The following is a 19,449-nucleotide window of genomic DNA, read 5'->3' as shown; positions in this document are numbered from 1 at the left end:
TGGAATCTAGGTATGTTATTATATTGGTTTCTCATTCTAAGTATGTGTTATTCAAAGTATTTTTGCTAATATTACAAAACCATAGAATGGCCAGGATTGGAAGGGACATTGAAGATCATTTAGTTCCAGCCCCCCTGCCATGGGCAAGGACATCTTCCACTAGATCTGTTTACTCAGAGCTTCATCCAGCTTGGCCTTGGACAGCTCCCAGGACTGAGCATCCATATCTGGGTAACCTGTTCCAGTGCCATTACGGTAAAGATTTTTTCTGAATTTCTAATCTAAATCTATTCTCCTTAATTTATAGCTGTTGTCCCTTGTCCTACAGCTACATGTCCTTATTTTTCCTATGAAAAGCCAAAAGCGTTTGGAGAAAAAATAAAACACAAACCAAAAATCCCTCACGTGTTTATCTTTAGATGAGTTTGTCTGTGTAAAGAGATTATATAAAGTATTTGTATGCAAGATATTTTGTGACTAAATAAATTCTGAACAGCAGCTATGATGCCAGAATGCTTAAACCTGAAGCAATTTATGGACCTCTATTGTGTGTGCAGGAAATGGAATGACATCTGGCACTTGTTGCTAGGCAAAATGTGCCCACCAAATAGCACTTAGAAATAATCCAGCAGTTTAACTAGTAGGAATGCTAAATTGCTTCCAAGGCAGTTTGCCTGTGATGTATTTCTAAAATGAATATAAACTTCTTTTCCTAACCAGTAATTTATGCCCACAAAGTGTAAACCCCACTGCTTGTGGGGGCAGTCAGCCCCATGTGGGAAAAAAATCCCAACTTTCTGGGATGTACCGAGCACCTCTCAAGAACATTGATTTCAGTTGGAGTTAACAAAATATACAATTACTTTGTAGTGCAGAAAATTAGGGTCTTGAAAATCAGCACCCATACACACTGTGAGGGGTGTGGATGTAGGAAAGAAGTTTAGTCAGTCTTTTCAGTAGGTTCAGCATTCACTTCATGTCTGTTCTAGCCCATAGACACTGAAGTGAAAGAGAAATTATTGTGTTTGTGATGGTGGACTGGAGAGGTCCAGGCAAGACATCCTTCAGAGTATTTCTGACACTATACAAAGTAGCAATAACCTATCTTTTTAGATTAGAGGAAATTGTGCTTGAATATTATGTAAGCAATCAGGTGAGCCATGTAGAAGATATTAGAAACACGTGTGATAATTTATATCTGTTTGCTTGATCTTAAAGCATTTCTAAGACTTAAAAAAATATCCACTGTCTAACTAGGATTAAACCAAGCAGTGTTCATAAGAAATTCATGAAGGTGCACTTTTTCCAAGAAAATCACACTATTATATATGTATTTTTTTTACTTGTAATGGAGAAAGATTGCCTAACTTTTATTTTTTATTTGAATATAAGTTTATTTCATTATGATCTAACTTGTTTTTTTGTTATGGACTTCTATATTATAGATCTCTACCAAAGACCCCAGTTGAATACATATTGTAGCTTTGATTGGCAACTGTAATATGAATGAGCTTCTGCTTCGCTCAGTGATTGTCATTCACACATTCTTTGCAGAGAGCATGAATTTGAACTAATGGCAAGAAAATTAAACAGTTCTTCTATTGATTTGTTAATTCTTCTTGTTATAAAGGCATTTCCTTTAGGGAAATTGCATTCTGTTTGGGAATATCTTCTGCAAGGCCTGAATTGATTCTTGATGTGATCAAATCTCATCCTTTTGACTGACAAGGTTGATTCTTTCTGCCAAGAGTTTTATGGTTTTTTTTTTTTTGCATTTTCTATGTCATTACTTTCTTCTTCCTTCACGTCTTTATTTGGAGTATATGTTTTAATGATTGTCTATATTTCTTCACCTTCCTTTCTTTTATTTCTTCTGAATCCTCACTTCAGTCACATGGTTTTATTGTCTGTGGTGCACATTATATACCAGTCTTTTCTACTCACCTGATGCTGCCTCTTCTTCTCTCCTTGGTTTCTTTTTTCATTTCCTCAGACTCTAATTTCTTCTTCACTTGCTTCTAGGTTCCTTGCACATGTTCTATTTAATACTGTCCTCTGCCTACCCCTACTGCCACAGCCATTTAAAGCAATTGACGTCTTCACCTGGTTCCTATCCCTTCCTCTCCTCCCCAGTATTTTGCATTCCCCTTTCAGCCTATACTTTTATCCTTTGTCTTTTTTCCTATGGGCAAGCCTTGACTTAAAGAATCTATTAAGAAGAAATATGTTCATCATCGCTTTTAAAATTTTAAGTACCATTTACAAAGTAGTTATTTTGATCTTGCGTTTGTGTACACTTTTTTTGTATAAGCCATCATAGTCAGCCTTAACTTAATCCATATTCATAAGTTTCAGGATTGGCTCGAATTTGTTGTCCTTGTCTAATCTATCTTTCAAATTGATCTGCTTCTTAAATCAACTAACATATCCATAGTAAACAGACATTATTAATTTCTGTGATAATTGATTTTCCACAGAGTATGAAAGCTAGTTAGGGCTGCACATTGGGGAAGCTCTGGGAAACAAAGCTGTGCTCCCCAAAAGGAGAACAGGGGCACTTGGAGTTGTTCTTGTTTTTTAAAGTCCTATTTTAACTGTTATTAATTGTATTATTTTTGGGTTTTGTGACTTTAGTAAGGTTTTTTTTCCTAGATAATTCTTTTTGTCTCTTTTTAAAAATTCTATTAATAAACCATTTAATTCACTGACTAGTAAAGGTCTTAGAGTAACTGGAATGGGTTTGTGATTATGTCAAGCTTGAAGAGGCATGAATAACCAGCATGGACAGAAAAATTGAGTGCAGTTCGTGTTGTGTTCCTATTAGTTTGTCTCAGTTAGAAGGAAAAATAGCTTGTTTTTATTCATGATTTCTGAGCTGTCCATGCTTGCTCCTTTTAGTTTCTAGACCTTTTACTCCCACCTTCTTCCTCAAAATGTTTTAAAAGTGTAGAAGTCCTAAGGAATAAAAAAAATAAATTACTCTATTATCAAGATAGCTTGGTGAAGCCTTGTGTTTTGCTCCTTTTTTTTTCCTATTGTGTCCTTTAAAATGTTCATTCTCTTCATCTCAAACTCAGAAGAGCAATGGAAGTCTTGTTTACAGAATCTGTAATTTTAGAGGGTTTTTTTCCTCCTCTTTTTTTCATTTATTGCAACAAAAGCTTTTAGGAGTTTTATCTTTTGAAAGGTGACAGAGAATCTACCCTTTTTTCTGTGCATGTAAGAGATTTGTTATCAAAAGGCACCTAGCATCCTTTGTTAGAACAGCCTTCGTTTCTTGCTGCTGTGATTGAGCTTTTGAAGATCCTCTGGTTTCATTAGATGAGAAGACACCTCTGTCATGAGCAAGAGTGATTAAACTAGATCTTGAAACCAGACATGATCAAATCAATATGAATTTTGCCTTTGACTTCATCTGGCCACTCTCTTCTGTATCCTTCTCATTCTGTATGTTCTCTTCCATTCTTTCCTGGCTGCCTACTCTCTAAGACGGAAATTCACAGTGCAAAGAGTAGGGACAAGCCCCCTGACCTCTGTGGTCTGAGTGTAAAGACAGTGACTGGCTCACCTTGAACACCTTGGGAACATTAGCTAAACTCACTTGTTTTACATGTCTTCTGGTATGTTCTATTCCATATCTATAAAAACTGGGCAATTTTTTTCACCACAGTTTCTGTGAATGTAAATGTCCACACAAGTACCTAGTAATTGATTGTGATATGCTAAGATGATGTGGTAAGAGGACTATATAAATATCTGAAATTAAAAGAATTCAGGGTTTCACCTGAAATTACTTCAGAACTTTGAGCTTCAAACTTTGTAAGGAATGGAAAATGTCATTCAATTGTTTGGATTTTTTCTTTCTAAATTCATTACTTATTACCATTACATTTAAATGTGCATTGAGGAGAATAACAACATAAAGAGACTGAGAAGCTCCAATTATACCACCCACACCTAGGAATAATCTTTTTACACTAAGAATCTGGAACAATGTTTTAAAAGCAAATAAAACAATCTGTTCACCCTATCCCTTATGTTCTTTTAATTGAGAAGATTTCCCTGATTTATTTTGAACCAAGAAATAAAAATAGAGTTAATTTCAGTTTGCCATGAATTGCAGGCTCTGGTATTTTTAAAAGGTATAATACTGTGCTGATTACTCTTTGTTTAGAAGGATGGTAATCTGTGCATACTCTCACAGTTGGAGCTCTGTTCCCACCTGCCAGCTATTTTCTCACTGTTTCTCTGGGCAAGGAGGTTTTTGTGTTGCTTTTGATGCAAAGACTAAATAATATAATAGCTCCTACTCTGCAAAAGCCTTTTCCTAAGTTGTCTGGCCTTTTACAGAAAGGTCTGAGCATGTTCACCCACGCAATTATGGTGATGTGCCCAAGGCACTTAAGTTAGTAATCTCTCTATCTTACTAATATGCCTACATTGTTTTTCAGACTGTGCTGTGCAGAACTGTGAGGTGCCATGAACTCTGAAGTTTTCAAAAAGGCAACTGAAGAAATCAGTTCTAATATATATTTCACAAAATATAAGAGGTTTCTGAAAATGATCACGTTATCTGGGAAATGTCTAAGGGTCTAAAAGCAGGAATATGTTATATCCTAGTAAAGACTTTTCTCCAGGCATAAAATCTAAATCAAAGCAAGCTGCTTGTTGGAGCCACTGGCTGTAGTACTTTCATAATTGTCTCAAAATAAATTACCTATCTTATCTATCTATTATTATATTATCATATTACTTTAAATAAATTATTTATATAAAGCTATTGGGAAGTGTCCAAAGAAGGGCCTGGAGGGAAATCAATACAAGGAGTAGCTGAGGTAGTTTGTTTTCTTCAGCCTGGAGAAGAGGAGACTGAGGGAATACCTCACTGCAGTTGCAGCTTCCTTATGAGGGGGAGAGGAGGGGCAGGTGCTGATCCTTGTAGTGACAGGACCTGAGGGGATGATATAAAGATGTGTCAGGGGATATGCGAAGAATATCTTCACTGGGACAGGCTCCCAGGGAAGTGGTCACAGCACCATCCTGACAGAGTTTCAGAAGAATTTGGACAATGCTCTCAGGCACAGGGTGTGACTCTTGTGGTACTCCTGTGCAGGGCCAGGAGCTGGACTTTGATGATTCTTGTCAGTCCCTTCCAACTCAGAATATTCTGTGACACATCTGGAAAAAAGTGAACTTTTTTTTCATCCCTGCCCCCTCCTTCTCTCTGGCAGTCTTCCTACTTATAAAGAAAATGCGATGTATTCCTAAAGAATCATATTTTGAATGCCTGATTTCTTTACTAGTCCTATTATTCCACTTGCTGAGCCTTCCTTCTGACAGATTCAAGTCACTGGATGAGGAATATTGAGGAATATGAGTGAGGATGCTGCCAATCCAGACCTGACCTTTTCTTGCAGACGCTGCAATTGCAATATATTTTAGCCTGTTATCTCGGGAATTAAATTTCTCAAATACCCTATACCATGTTGTGGAAAGTGAAGTCTATTTAATTTCACTGAGGAGCCAGTGCACAGCTTGGTAAATTGGTAAGTCTGTACTTTGAAGAATGTGATAACAACAGGTGCTGCAGGAGGTTTGGCTGGACTGTAGAAAAACTATCAACCTGAGGCATGTTCTAGGAAGCAAGATCCATCTTTATTTTGCTGAACTTCAGATTCTTCTTGAAACTGATAAAGAAAACACTGCAATCTCTGAACAAGTTAAAACTTCACAAATATTTATCTTTTCTGAAAGCATAGGGAAAAGTTTTAGTGTTGAGAGATTATTAGTATTCAAAAAGCAAGGGAAGAAAGACCTAGTACCCAGCTGTACAGTGGGGGAGAAGTATAGCCAAAACAATTATTGAGGAGCATTTGTTTAACATTTGGCAGGAGATAAATGCAGGCACAGCTTTACTCAGAATTGTATTTAATTTTTGATCCATGATCTTCATTAGAATGTTGAGGTATAACCCTTATATGTGTCAGATATTTTCAAAACTTTCTAAAGTGAGATTTTGAGGCACCCATGTTTTTTTCCTCTACTAATGGTCTATTAAAACTATGTGCAATGCTCAGTTGGTTTTTAAATGTTAGTGCAAGCTTGAATACTCTGGTTTTATGCACCTCTTATTTTGTAATGAGTTTTCCCCATATGCTAACAAAAGTTTTGGAGACATTAGTGACTCAATTTCAGGGATTACTAGGTGATATTTAACAATTTAAATTTGTGACAAGCTGCTGTTTCCAATTTCTGTTTTCTGTGTCGTGTGTATCTATGTTGTTTAAAGAGAAAGGGACCAGATATCCTACCAGACATAATTCTAAGGAACATGGTTAATTATATTTATGATCTTGAGCTATAGGAGGAATGTGCAATCCCTTAATTTCCTACGTATGTAAAAACACCATTTAAAAACCATTAAATAAAATTATCCATTTCAATTAGTTATATTTATCTTGAAATGATGCCTAAATTTTGTAAAGCATATACAACTTTGATAACAACTATTTCTATCTCTAAGAGATAACACTTAATATAATTTCAGATGAGAAGGCACATCATCTAGGGGATCCTGGGTTTGAAAATCAAACTCTTTGGATCACCAATCAGTCATTTCTTAAGCACAATTCCTGAAAAACAGTAACTTTCATGATGGCGATAGATTTCTTTAAAGTGTAGTCATTGCAGGAGGCCTGTAGTTGTTTTGTGAGGACGTGTGCCCTTTTCTGCCCTCCAGCTCACAATGGAGATACAGCATAAAGTTTTTAGCTTCTAACTCAGTGTTGGCTCCACAGTCATCAAACAGGCCTTGAGGTTCTCCTGTGTGCAGCTCAGAATTGTGCCAGGCTTGTAATTTTGACCCTTTTGCCACTAGGTTTGCCATGCTGTAAATAGTACTTGACTCACTTTTGTACTCTTGGGAGCAGTCTTACCCAGCTGGCTTGTTCCATGTAATATTTCTGTAACTGGCATGTTTAACGTTCACTTTGTTGACCAGCAGAGAAGCAGAAATGGTAGAATGTCTGGGATTTCATTAGAGAATGCTCAAGAGAATTGTTACACAACTGTGCTAGAGTTTGTTGTTAATCCTTGTGATAAAGGCTCTCGGACTCCATAAGGTGTTGTTTAAAATAGCTTTTATTGGTATCTTTAATTGGAGATAAGACGAGAAGGACAAAAAGAAATAGAACAGATAATCTTACATCTCTTTAGGTTGTGCAGCATCAGAAGGACTTCTAATCAAGGCATGTCAGGCTGCCTGAATTCTGTCTGCGCTGAGGTTCACCAGTGTGTGGCCTTCACACCTCTTATGGGATATTCTCTGAGGTAACTATTGTGGGTCATTTTGAATGTCAAACAAAAGCATGTTCACATGAGAACTTTAAGAAAAAGGCAAAGCCACACAGATGGCCATTTATTTCATATGTAGTAAATGAAATGTTACACTGCTAATCTGACCTCATCTGGTCCTTAAAGCAAGTTTCAGGTGTCAGCCTGTGCTCGATGTAAACTGCAGTACCAGCTGCATTCATTTTGAATATGCAGTGTGTATAACATAGCTTTACTCCTAAATAACTTTCTGATATTTTCCTCCCCTCAGTGACCTGATACACTGGTAACACTTGGTTTTTATTTAGCAAGATATATTTTAGCCCTACCATCTTTAGCTATATCTTCAGTACTAATGACCCAGGCATTTGGAGGCACAGTTTTTTATAAATTCATGTGCCCTTTTTTAAAAAAAAACAAATAACTCTGCAGCATTTGTGGGTTTTTCATAGGGGGATGGTGATATTTTTAATCTCACAGGGAGCCAGAAATTGTCCTTCACTGAGGTTTGGTTCATCTCTTTTAGACTTACAGATCCTAAAAGGTTATGTGTAGCCACAGACCATGGAAGGAGCCAGTGGAAGGTATCGGGGACAACGTTTGTTAGTCAACCTGAAGCACACACCAAACTGACTGGACTCAGGAAATGGGGTTGTACTGGCTTTTTTGCCTTTGTGCAGATGATTTTCCTTACAGTAGTTGGTATGTGGCTGTGTCTTGTATCTGTGCTGCAGTGTTGAAAACACAGGGATGTTTCAGCTGTTGCTGAGCAGTGCTTGCGCAGAGTCAAGGCTTTTTCTGCCTCTCACCCCACAAGGGAACAAGCTGGGGTGCACAAGGAGCTGGATCAGGATAGGTGACCCCAGCTGACTTTGGGCATGTCCTGTATGGTGTCATGCTCAGCATAGATAGTTTGGGAAAGAAGGAGGGATGGCATTTCTCTTCCCAAATTTGGGAAAGAAGGAGGGATGGCATTTCTCTTCCCAAATCACCGTCGTGTTTGATACAGAGCAGCTTTCCTGAGGATGGCTGAACACCTGCCTGCCAATGGGAAGTGGTGAATGAATTCCTTGTTTTGCCTTGTTTGTGTGCACAGCTTTTACTTTACCTATTAAACAGTCTTTACCTCAACCCATGAGTTTTCTCGCTTCTTCCATTCCAGTTCTCTCCCCCATCCTACAAGGGGTGACTTCTCTGAAAGTTATCTTACGGAAAGGAGTTAAATCTCTCAGGTGTAATTTTGTTTGACATGTGCAGTATCTGTGCAAAAATCTACACTGGGACAGTAATATATGGAAAAGCAGTCCTCTAAAAAAGCTAAAAAATACTTACTCTGCCTATTTAAAGATCTTCTTACTTAAAAGTTGATTATTTTTGATCTTCAGAAAAGAGAAACCATTTGGTTAAAAATAAGTAGGAAATCTTTCACAGAAGAATTGAATTATTAATGTTAGCCTTGACTCTAGACTGTTTTGATGGATAAAACTAATTTATCTCTGTCTCCCTGAGATATTTATATCATCTGTCTAAACAGCATGAGTCACATTTAAAATGATATCAACTTGTGCCACCTCCAGGATAACAAACTGGAGCTGGTTCAGCTAAGTGTTGCTTTCCTTTATTTTTATCATTCAAAATATGCCAATTGATTTTTGAGTCAGTTCACTGTACAGGGAATTTGAATCCATAGCCAAGAGGGGAAAAAGAGATGTCACTGATCAGCAGTGACATTTATGCTTGCTTGTATTTTGGACATTCTTACTACAGGTAGAGGAATGTGGGTTGTCTTTGTTTCTTGATGTATGTTTATGTACAGATAGGCACAAATTTTTCAATACTAAGTACACATGTGTAGTAATAAAACACATAGGTTTTTTTACAAATACAGCTGTGGTTTTTTTATACATTTCAAGTAAAAGACTCAAGCTATGTGAAAGACCGTTTGGTCTCAGAGCACTGTCCGGTACTAAGAGTGCTAAAAGTACGCATTACCCCTGCCATGTGTTGCAGCTGCAAACAATGAAATTGGAATAGAAATGTTTGGAAAACTTTTATCTCTTGCTCACTTTTTATTTTTTTTCTAAACCATGATGAAAAAATTATTTTAGGATTTTTCATGAAATTAACTTCCAAAAACTTTTTTTTACATAATTTTGAATTCTTTGATATTAAAAATAATTATTAAAAGAATTATTAGACATTATGCTTTTTTTTTTTTGCATTTACTTGCTGAAAACATTAGTTTCTAATACCTTGTTAGGCATTTAAGCAGAAGCAGGATGGAAACATAAAAAGGGCTACACAATTGTATAACCTGACACAAAGAGTTGTGTGCTGAGAAATTTTAAGAGCACAGGAGACAATCTCACCTATATCTGTTTCATGCTGAGACAGATATTTGAGAGGGGGAAAAAATTCAAAAATTTATTTGAAGTAATAGACCATGTAAAAGAGTGAAAATTCTTGCTTCTTTCAGAAACGGTTGCTCTGAAATTCTGAAATATAGGATTATAGTAGCATATATAAAAATAAAAAAAGTACTATGACCAGAATATGCAATAAAAATCTTATTATAATTTAGTTTCTAATCTTGTCAGTAGAATTGCAATTGTCAGTAAATATAGTTTTAAATTCCAAGACTAAATAAAATCATTCATGATGACCTCTTTGGGCAGAGAAAGATAACTATGATGTCAGTAGTGGAGAGTATTCAGACATTCCAGGTGGCTGCAATTTTTTAGATTTTATTTTTAATTTTTTTAAATTTCAGTTTAATTTTCTCATCTATTTTAGGTTTTAAAGATACTGATTTTAAGGTATTTTTTGATCTGATCCATAGATTCTTATTATATGTATTTATCTAATACATGTCATGTATGACATTGATTTAAATTTTAAGTGTTTTCTTAAAATACTCTTCTGCAAATGCTAATACATTTTATCTCCAAATTTAGCAATAGTGCTTTTAAATTAGCTTATTTGCACATATTGCTGTGAATACTTTAGAGTATGTATACTAGAAATAGCCACTGTGTTTAGTTGATTAATAACCTGGAAATTAAATACCATCAGCAGTCATGCCCTCACACTTATCTCTGGTAATTTTTCTCTATTTTAATGCAGGTTCTGATTGACTTTTTTTCATTTTAGAACACTGTTTGATATTTGTTTACTAAAACACTGTTCTAAGTGATCCCTCCAACACATGGTGCAAGTGGAATTTTTTTTGCTTTTTCCATAGGAAGTTCCTACAGTCATTTGTTTAGGTTTAATCCACACTCTGTTGGAGTTAGGATTTAACATTTATGAAGCTTTCATTATCAAGGTGCTTCCAGTAATAACTAGATTGAGATGGTTTGTCATCAGTTTTCATTTTAACTCTGAAAATCCATTTCAGAAAAACTTAAATGTGTTTGGGGAATCCAATCACTGCAGAGCATTGAGAGGCAAACTGTGCTACAGACCTTGTGTGCTCGTCTGTGTCACTCAGTCTCTCGGGCTCCCCACAGCCCAGTGCTCAGTGGTTTTCTCTCTTCCTCTGGGCCGCTCCGAGGTCTGGACACCTTAAATAAATGTGGATAAATTGGTTTAATGTGAGAGGATCTAAGTTCGAATGTAGTGAGTTTTCTTTTCATTTTTAATAGCCTTTTGAGAGAGAGATAAGGTTAAGTTTCTTTTCATCCTTAAAGGTCTCTCCTGTGTTGCTTTTAAAATCTCTGATGAAATTCTTATCAGGACTGTGGCTTGTTGATAAAGGAGCTTCACTGACAAAATTGGCTTGAAATGTTCTGTTATCATCAGGCTGCTTTTCCCTTGAAATTTCCTCCTGGATTTTTGAGCATTGTTTCTAAATTCCAGTCCTCTTGGTCAATCCATAGTTTAACCTCATCCTGTCAGCACAAGGAGAATAACAAGTGGTTGTGATGTGAAGGAGGAGACAGTATTCTTGTGAAAACCCCAGTGTCAAGAAGACCTGGCTTTTGTTGGAGGCAATGCAACATAGACAACTAGGACCCCAACCCTAAAAAGAGATTAATTAAAGATACCGAGATGGAGAAAAAAGTAATAATACCAACTTCTTATTTTTTCCCCCCTAAAACTGCAACTCAAATGATTCTTAAAAAGGAGATTCAGAGAAATGCTTCATCTGAGTTCAAGTCACAGATATTGAGAATCTCAAATGCAGTTAAATAGAGTAGTCCATTTTGCAAATCCTATTTTAGTGTAATCTGAAATGTTTTCCCTAGCTTTTCATTGTTGTAAAGTAGCACAATCTCTTTCACTTACTACTGGAAAGAAAGTTATCCATTTGGAAAGAAATATTGAAAACATCCTCATTGTGCTGGTCTAGGTTGAAAGTGCAGAACAATGTTTTAATTTTTTTTTCAAAATTTTCTACTCTTAGAATTGAATTATCCTTCCTATCCAATATCCCAATCAGAATTTGGAATCCATAACAAAAAATTCTTCATATTTCTTCACCTATTTAATGAATTGGTTTTTTCAGATTTAAAAAGCACTTCAGAAATCATTCATGGGTTTCTAAAAATGCATAGTAATGTGCCGAATTAATTTATCATTCCAGCTGCTGATTTTCTTCTGATGACTAACTTCATGCTTGAGAGAGAAATCCTTAGCGTAAGCATCTCACCTGCCTGTATAAGATTGATTCCATTACAATTTTAAAATTGCCCTCAATTGTGTTCTTACATAGAATAATTGGGCTTTTGCTATCAAAAACATGTGGCAGCAAGGATGTCTGAGTATATTTTAGTGTCTGGCAAGCTGGATCTTTGCACTCAAGTATGACACATCTTTTGATGTGAGGGTTACTTTGCTATAACTCATGTGGCACAACCACATAAATAGGTATTGTTCCAAAGGCAGTATTTCCAGTTGTGTCAATGAGCCAAGCATTTATTTAAAAGCTTTGGCAGTTTAATAATCACATGACCATAGTTTCACAGTTCCTTCTAGACATGGAGGACTCTATTTGTCTTGCTGAGAAAAATGGTGACTGTAATTTCAAAGGTAGCATGTTGCTTCATTGGGCTGTTTGTTTGTTTTTAAACTAGCTACCTCTAGTCATACATAACATCTGAAAGCTCTGAAGTACCAAGATGTTTATCCTTACCAAAATTTCTATGACAAAATCAATTATCAATATTTTCTTTATAAAGAAGTGTTTTTAAGCTCATCATTTGGACTCCTGGTGATGTTTTTGTGTGGCAGAGGTTATCCAGAGAATGAAAGATAGAGGTGTTAAACCTAGTCACCTTTTTTCAATTTAAGGTCTTAACATGAAGACCAGTCTTCTCTTATTTTTTCTTTCTGTTAAGGAGTCTACATTTTTGTGCTCTACCACTGCTCTGTAGAAAAGATAGTCATGGCAGATAAACATGCATACATTCACACATGCTCTTAGGAAGAGCATGGGAGGTGACAAACCAAGTAGTTTGTTTTGACTGATTTCATTGCCTATGGAAAGTTTAAGCACAAGGATGTAGCCAATTTCAGTCACAGTGAATGTAATGTAATAAAAAATATTAAAGAAAACTGGTACAAACGTGGAGAGAGTCTTTTCCAGTAAGATGCACAAAAAACCCAATACTACTGCTGAATGATGCAATTTCTTCTGACCCATAAAAACCAAATCCATGCTCAAACTTAGTTTCTGGTCCATCCAATAATTATTTAATAAAATTGTTTTTATAAAGCAATGCAGTTCAACCTGTAACTAAGCTGACATCCTGCTCCTTTTTCTATTCAAAATATGTCAGAATATTTAAACCCTGACATTGAATATTGTATAGATAAGTGAAGCAAAAGAACATAAATGAATGATCTGTATTTTCATGCAAAGGTATCTAATGATGCATCAAACTCCAAAGTCCCAGCTTTCCAGCAGTTTAGTGAAAAAAGACAGACAACCTCTGAGGTCTGTTCAGCCCACACAGGACCTGAGTCACTCTGCAGAAGTGCCTGTCTCTCATGATAGATTACACACAGAGCTCAGCAAAAGCAGGCTTCCAAATCGATGCCCTGAATATTTGCAATACAGATGTGTTTTCAGAACTTCTTATCAGAGATTTTACCTTTGTATCTTCACTATTGGACCTGTAGGTGTGCAAATATATAGTAGAAAAATATTTTAGAAGGCACTTAGGTTGAGGTCAAGAGTCTAAGCAGAAAAGTATGTGATCAGAGCCAAATGCTTGTGGTTTAAATTGCCATCTTTTTGCTCAGATATTTTAATTCCCAACCAGTTGTAACTTTGCAAGTGACTAAAATTCTGCAAATGTTTTCTCTGGATAACTTGACTTAGTCTTCCAAAGTGTAGAGACCTAATGACAGTTTGCAAGGATAAACTGGGCTCAGGACCATATCCAATACATTGTGTGAATAATTTCAAATGCAGATTTGTTACCTCTTCCTGTCCCTAGTGATATATCCCCAATGGTACATCTCAGATACTTGTCAGCTGAAGGCTTAGTCACACCATGTTTCCAGAGCTGATGTCAATATGCAGTCACATTCTTCTTGCTGTTTCCAGCTGGGGAGGTATTAGCCTGTGACATCATTTCCTTGCCCCTAGTGTGTAATTCTGTGCCTTTATTTCCAATTTCAACCCACTTTTACTACTTCAGTCCTTCAGTTTGTCAGTCCAGTTATTTCTGTATGATCTCTCATCTTCACCTCTCTAGTGAGGTTTTACAGGTTTGTCATTGCCAAATGTTATTTGTATTATCTGAACTTCATTGTCAGTATCAGTAAAACACAGAGTTCCAAAAACATCATTTGAAACATAGCCATACATCTTCTATTCCAGTAATATGCCTTTTTGTCCTAATATTGTTTCCTTCCTTTAAACTATGTTGTGATTCTTTGGCATTTCTAGAGCATTTTTTCCTTTCATGGGAGGCGTTGTGTCCAACACATATGATCCTATCACATGGATTTCCTATGTTCCTTTTCTAAGAATATTCATTATCTCAAACAAGATATGCCAGGTTATTTTGGCTCAATGATAGTCTATTTTGGGGTAAAGCTGTTATTCATTATATTCCATTTTCATTACTTCAGTGTCTGTAGCTATGCAATGCTTCATAGTTTATTTCAAATCCTGGCACAGCTCAGGAGGTAACAGGCATTTTTTTTGATGTTGTCTGGATCATGTACACTCCTTTTCCTTAAAAGAAATAAAAGCTAGGTTTTACTTTTCAGACCCTTGATTGCCAGCCTGATAGATTCATTAATAGTCTTTGTTGCTGAACTGCCCTTTTTATGTACAAGTATTTTAAGTACTCTCACATGGAGGTTATGAAGTCTTGCCCTCTTGATCCAAACACTTCCTTAAAAATAGTTTTATGTCTTTGTTTTCTTCTCATCTTGGATGAGTAATTTTCATTTCCAGAGAGCATGTCATTAGCCACACTGCATTTGCTACTGGTAGTCAACATCCCCATATTAGTTTTGTTTTACACTGCCTGTAAATTGTCTTTAATCTTAACTGTTTTTTTCTGCTTGGTGAAGCCACTCTTTTTTCCTGTTTTCTTTTTATTTGGATGATGAAAGTACATTTTAGTACTTGAAATTTTGCAAGATCTGACCCTGCCTAACATTTTCTGTTCTCACTTTCTTCATATATTTTCTACACATCTGACAGTTTTCCTCGCTTATTAATTTTATATTACAGCCTAAAAGCTTTCTGCATAGTCCAGATATACTCTCTGATGTGACTGCTCATCTAGTTAGAAATGGAGCCATTTGCTATAGAATGTTTCTCCCTCCCAATGTTTGAAACTGCAAGTTTTTCACAGTCTTCAGAGAGCCTTTTTCTTAAAGGAATTATTGCATTTCCTTGAGTCTTCCTATTTTTTTTCTTTTTTTTGTTGATGTGTTGTTGATGATGATTTTAGTGGATTTCTGATTTATTTGTGTTTAGAATTTATTTGTGTTGCAGTTATCTTTTTAAAAAATGGAATGAATGTGTCATCACTTTGAGATACAGCTTTCTTGACCAGCAATTTAGTGAGGTCTTATACTTCACTTTTCTCAAGTTCTTTGTCACATCCTCAAATAACTGGGTCTACCTTTTATTGCTAAAATTTATTTTTTGGGAAGTTGCAATCTCACCTCATAGCTTTCATAGTGATAGTTACTCCTTATTTACTATTTCATAAAATTATATGCTTTCTAAATAATGCAGAAATTTATACACAACAAATGGGATCCTACAAAAACCTCTCTTAAAGAAAAGGGTTTTTTATATTACCCACTAATTAACTTCTATGCTTTCTCTAATTTTCTTACAGTTTATCACATACTTAGTTTGTACTTCATCACATCATTATTTTTGTCTTGAGGAAGGCAATAGTATTGGTACATGTGGGTGGTGTGGGAAATAAGCAAAAAGGGGATTCCTATGTCAAACTGACTTGCAGATCAATTGCATTATCCATGTGACAGGGAAAATGCAGTGAGGTATACAAGTTATTGCAGGCAGTTATAGCCCTCTACACTTCAATGTAGTCCTTTCAACCAGATTTTTGTGCAGAATATTGCCATTGCTCTACAATTTAAAAAAAAATTCAAATGGCAAAATTATGAAAATCATGTGTGCAATCTTATAAATTCATACTAGTTAGATTCCTGACAGTTTCTTTCAGTTGCATGCAAATGATCTTTCATTATGTCTCAAAATTTTATTAATTTTGGATTTTTGGTGTTTTCTTGTTAATTAACTCCTCTGCATAACCTCTTTCATGAGAATATTCTATTCATTTTCTTTCACAGACTGTGTTGCATTTTAAGTGAAATTATTAATTTCCTTCATGCATCATGTGTTAGATCTCTAACTGAGAGAGGTTAGTGCTGCTGGACCATTGGTAATAATTGATTCAGAGTGGTTTCTGCCTTACTCTGTCATTTAGACATGGGAATGGGAAAATGAGTCCTACTTTTATTAGAATATCTTTTCTTCACCAGCAGACATCAAACTGTTAAATCACAATAGTGCCTAATATAAAGAATGCAAAGTCATAGTGACAAGTAATCCTTCAAGGGAAGGAAAATTGATATGTTTTTTCTTTACATTTTTGTAAACTACCCTAGGATTTATCACCACTTTCTGGATTGGCTTTGTGCTGTTGTCTGTCAGTGAAGCAGAGTAGTTAGTAGAGTAGGTTTTATTCTGTATTTTATGTCCTTTTTTTTCTTTTACTTTACCAATGGAGAGTTATTCAGCAGTTTTTAAGATGGCAACTCATGTTTTGAAACAATAACTAACATATTCTCTTATGTTTTTGGTTTATGTTTTTTGCAGCTATTGAACTGTATCTTGTCTTAGGACCATGTTGGAAGGCAAGCAAAGTTTTCTTGAGCAACAAAAGAATTTTTTTCTTATTAAAATTGTCATTTACAATAGTTATTTAAACTCCTCTTACTGGCATCAGACTGGGCTTGTATTTTTCAGGCAGTTGACTCTAACCAGGGGAATAGATGTATTTAAAATAGACTGCAATTAGATTCTGGTTTTAAGATGCATTGATAGGATGGGAATATTATGTAAATCAGATATATATTTAAAAGATATGTATTTTAAAATTTAATTCTCTGTTTTGAAAGAGATGCAATGGTTTTCACATTTGCTACCTAAAATTGTATAGGAATGCTACAGCATGAAGTACTAAAAGTTTGCTCCTGGAAGTTAGTGTAAAAAATGATACTTTGTATGCAACATAAATAGTGAAAATTGTCCAGCCTCTCATCCACCAGTGCCCCCAAGTCCTTCTGGGCAGGGCTGCTCCTGGTCTGTTCATCCCTCAGCCTGTGTTGATACTGGGCGTTGCCCCAGCCCAGGTGCAGCACCTTGCTCTTGGTCTTGTTAATCCACATGAGATTCCAAGGGACCTTCTTCTTGAGCCTGTCCATGTCCCTCTGGATGGCATCACATTCTTCAGGTGTGTCAGCTACCCCACTCAGCTTGGTGACATCTCCCAATTTGCTGATGGTGCACTTGATCCCTTTGTCTATGTCATTAGGAAGATAATCAATAACACTGGTCGCAGTACAGATCCCTGAGGGATTCCACCTGTCAGTAGCGTCCTCCAGGACTCTCAGTGTGACCCCCAACCAAGTCCTTGTGCACCTAACACCTCACCCATCAAATCTATCTCTCTCCACTTTAGAGAAGGATGTTGTGGGCAACTGTGCCTAATGCACTACAGAAGTTCAGATAAATGACATCTGTGGCTCTTCCCTTGTTCACTGATGTAGTCATTCCATCGCAGAATGGCAAAAGTTGGTCAAGCAGGCCTTGGCCCTTGGTGGAGCCATGTGCTGGCTGTCTCCCTGCTATTTTTAATTGCATATGAACTCTGTTAAGTTAATCTGTTAGTCATATTCATTTAAAGATGTAATTGATGGAATCTATTTTAAAAGCTGGATAAGAAAATACCACTTTCTGAATGAGGAAAGAAGGGTCTTGACACACTCTTTCCTTCCTTTGCTAGGCCATGGAAAGTGTGACTGTGGGAAGTGCAAATGTGATGAAGGCTGGTATGGTGAAGCTTGTCAGTATCCAACTACTTGCAATCTTACAAGGAAGAAAAGCAATGAAATGTGCAAGAATTCTCAAGATATCATCTGTTCTGGTGCAGGTAAGATGTCTTTTGTTGCTTTTGATACCTTAGTGCTCTCCCAGTGTTATCTTGAGAGTCACTGTCATTTCTAACTAGTACTTTTGTAGAGTATGTTTCAAGAGACTCAGAGTAACTGTAGGTGAACTAAAATGTTTAATTTTCCCATAGGCTTATTTCTGTGCATATAATGTACGCTGATTAGGAACACCTACTTTAATACTCTGATTTATCCACAGCTGCTGTGAATTGATGAAACTGCAACTGTGCAATTTATTTTCCTTATCAGAATGTTGTTGCAATGGCATTAACAAAGGAAGTGATGTAACTTCTATCAAGTGTTTGTGTTTACAGAATCCAGAAATGGCATTTGCAAATATTTTTCCTGGACATTAATAGGCTGTGCAATTTTTTGAGACACTTTAGAATTGTACCTGTGATTATTAAAATCAGTTGTAGAAGATGCGTTGAATCATTTAAAGGAGCATTTCCATCTTCACTATTCTGATTTGGTAACACTCTATACTCTAATTGTTTAGTTTTATAAACATCCTAACTTAAATAGGTCTTTTCCTTGAAAAAAAAATCAGAGGAAAACCAAATGGCATTTTAGAAGACTTTATTAAAGAATGGTACCATTTTAAAGGGCATTTTCTACCAATTAAGTTTTGTGCCCAGAAACTGCCTTCTGGTTTTTCCATTACATTGACCTCCAAGTGGAAAAATGTTTTAAGAATGCCACTTTTGCTCACCATTGCTGGTCTTTAATTTGTGTTGGAATCCACACATTTTCATACAAGTAAATTTCTCACAAGTTAGTTGCTGACATGAGCAAAAAATCCCAAGCATTTGTGGGACTTGTTAGAGAGAAGGTAGAGGGTAAGAAACCAGTTCAAGATAAAACTATTAGCATGCAGCACACTGAGTAAATGATACACTTAATGTCTAACATAGATGTATGAAACTTGCTATCGAGAGAGCCATGAGAGATAGCTAAATGAGAAACTGACTTTCAAAAATAAGTATATCTCCCTGTACTTAGTCAAACTTCTTAAAGAGCCTCTTTCTTTCCTTGGTTAGTAGTGACCCCAGTCTTCACAGGAAAATGAACATAGCTTAACAGCCACTCCAAGTAGCTAAGGGGGAAGTGTTTGTGGCATCATGAGAAGAATAAATGGTTTTGCTTTTGCTGATATTAAACAGGACAGGAATTCCAGTGAGACTGACTAGGGAGTTTGGCTAACTTTGATGGACTGTATTTTGCCTTGGTGGGATTGCCTTTTGATCTGCTACTAACATTGTCATTGAGGTCTGGGCTCTGTTTTGTAATTGTCAACAAAAGATAGGAAGGGATGGCATGAGCTGTTACAAACACAGATAATTATTTATTGTAGCTTTTTTCAGTAACCAATCGAGATCCACCTAAAAATTCATTTTTCTGACTTAGTTCCTAATCATTTGTCAGAACAACTAGGGT

At 36.1% G+C, this 19,449-nt stretch overlaps 1 protein-coding gene across 2 annotated transcripts in view; it reads left to right on the top strand.

Moving 5' to 3' along the window:
• The window catches only part of ITGBL1 (integrin subunit beta like 1), a 128,353-nt gene that overhangs the window by 36,663 nt on the left and 72,241 nt on the right, over positions 1-19,449 (top strand). For both annotated transcript variants that reach the window (XM_036390869.1, XM_036390878.1), the window contains exon 3: positions 17,847-17,993. In XM_036390869.1, coding sequence (XP_036246762.1) covers positions 17,847-17,993 — 147 coding nt within the window. The remainder of the gene's footprint in view (positions 1-17,846; positions 17,994-19,449) is intronic.

The sequence above is a fragment of the Molothrus ater genome, chromosome 2 (assembly GCF_012460135.2).
Source record: "Molothrus ater isolate BHLD 08-10-18 breed brown headed cowbird chromosome 2, BPBGC_Mater_1.1, whole genome shotgun sequence".
In the NCBI taxonomy this organism is placed as follows: domain Eukaryota; kingdom Metazoa; phylum Chordata; class Aves; order Passeriformes; family Icteridae; genus Molothrus; species Molothrus ater.
The sequence above is the reverse complement of the archived record's forward strand: the minus strand, read 5'-3'. Positions and strand labels throughout refer to the sequence as shown.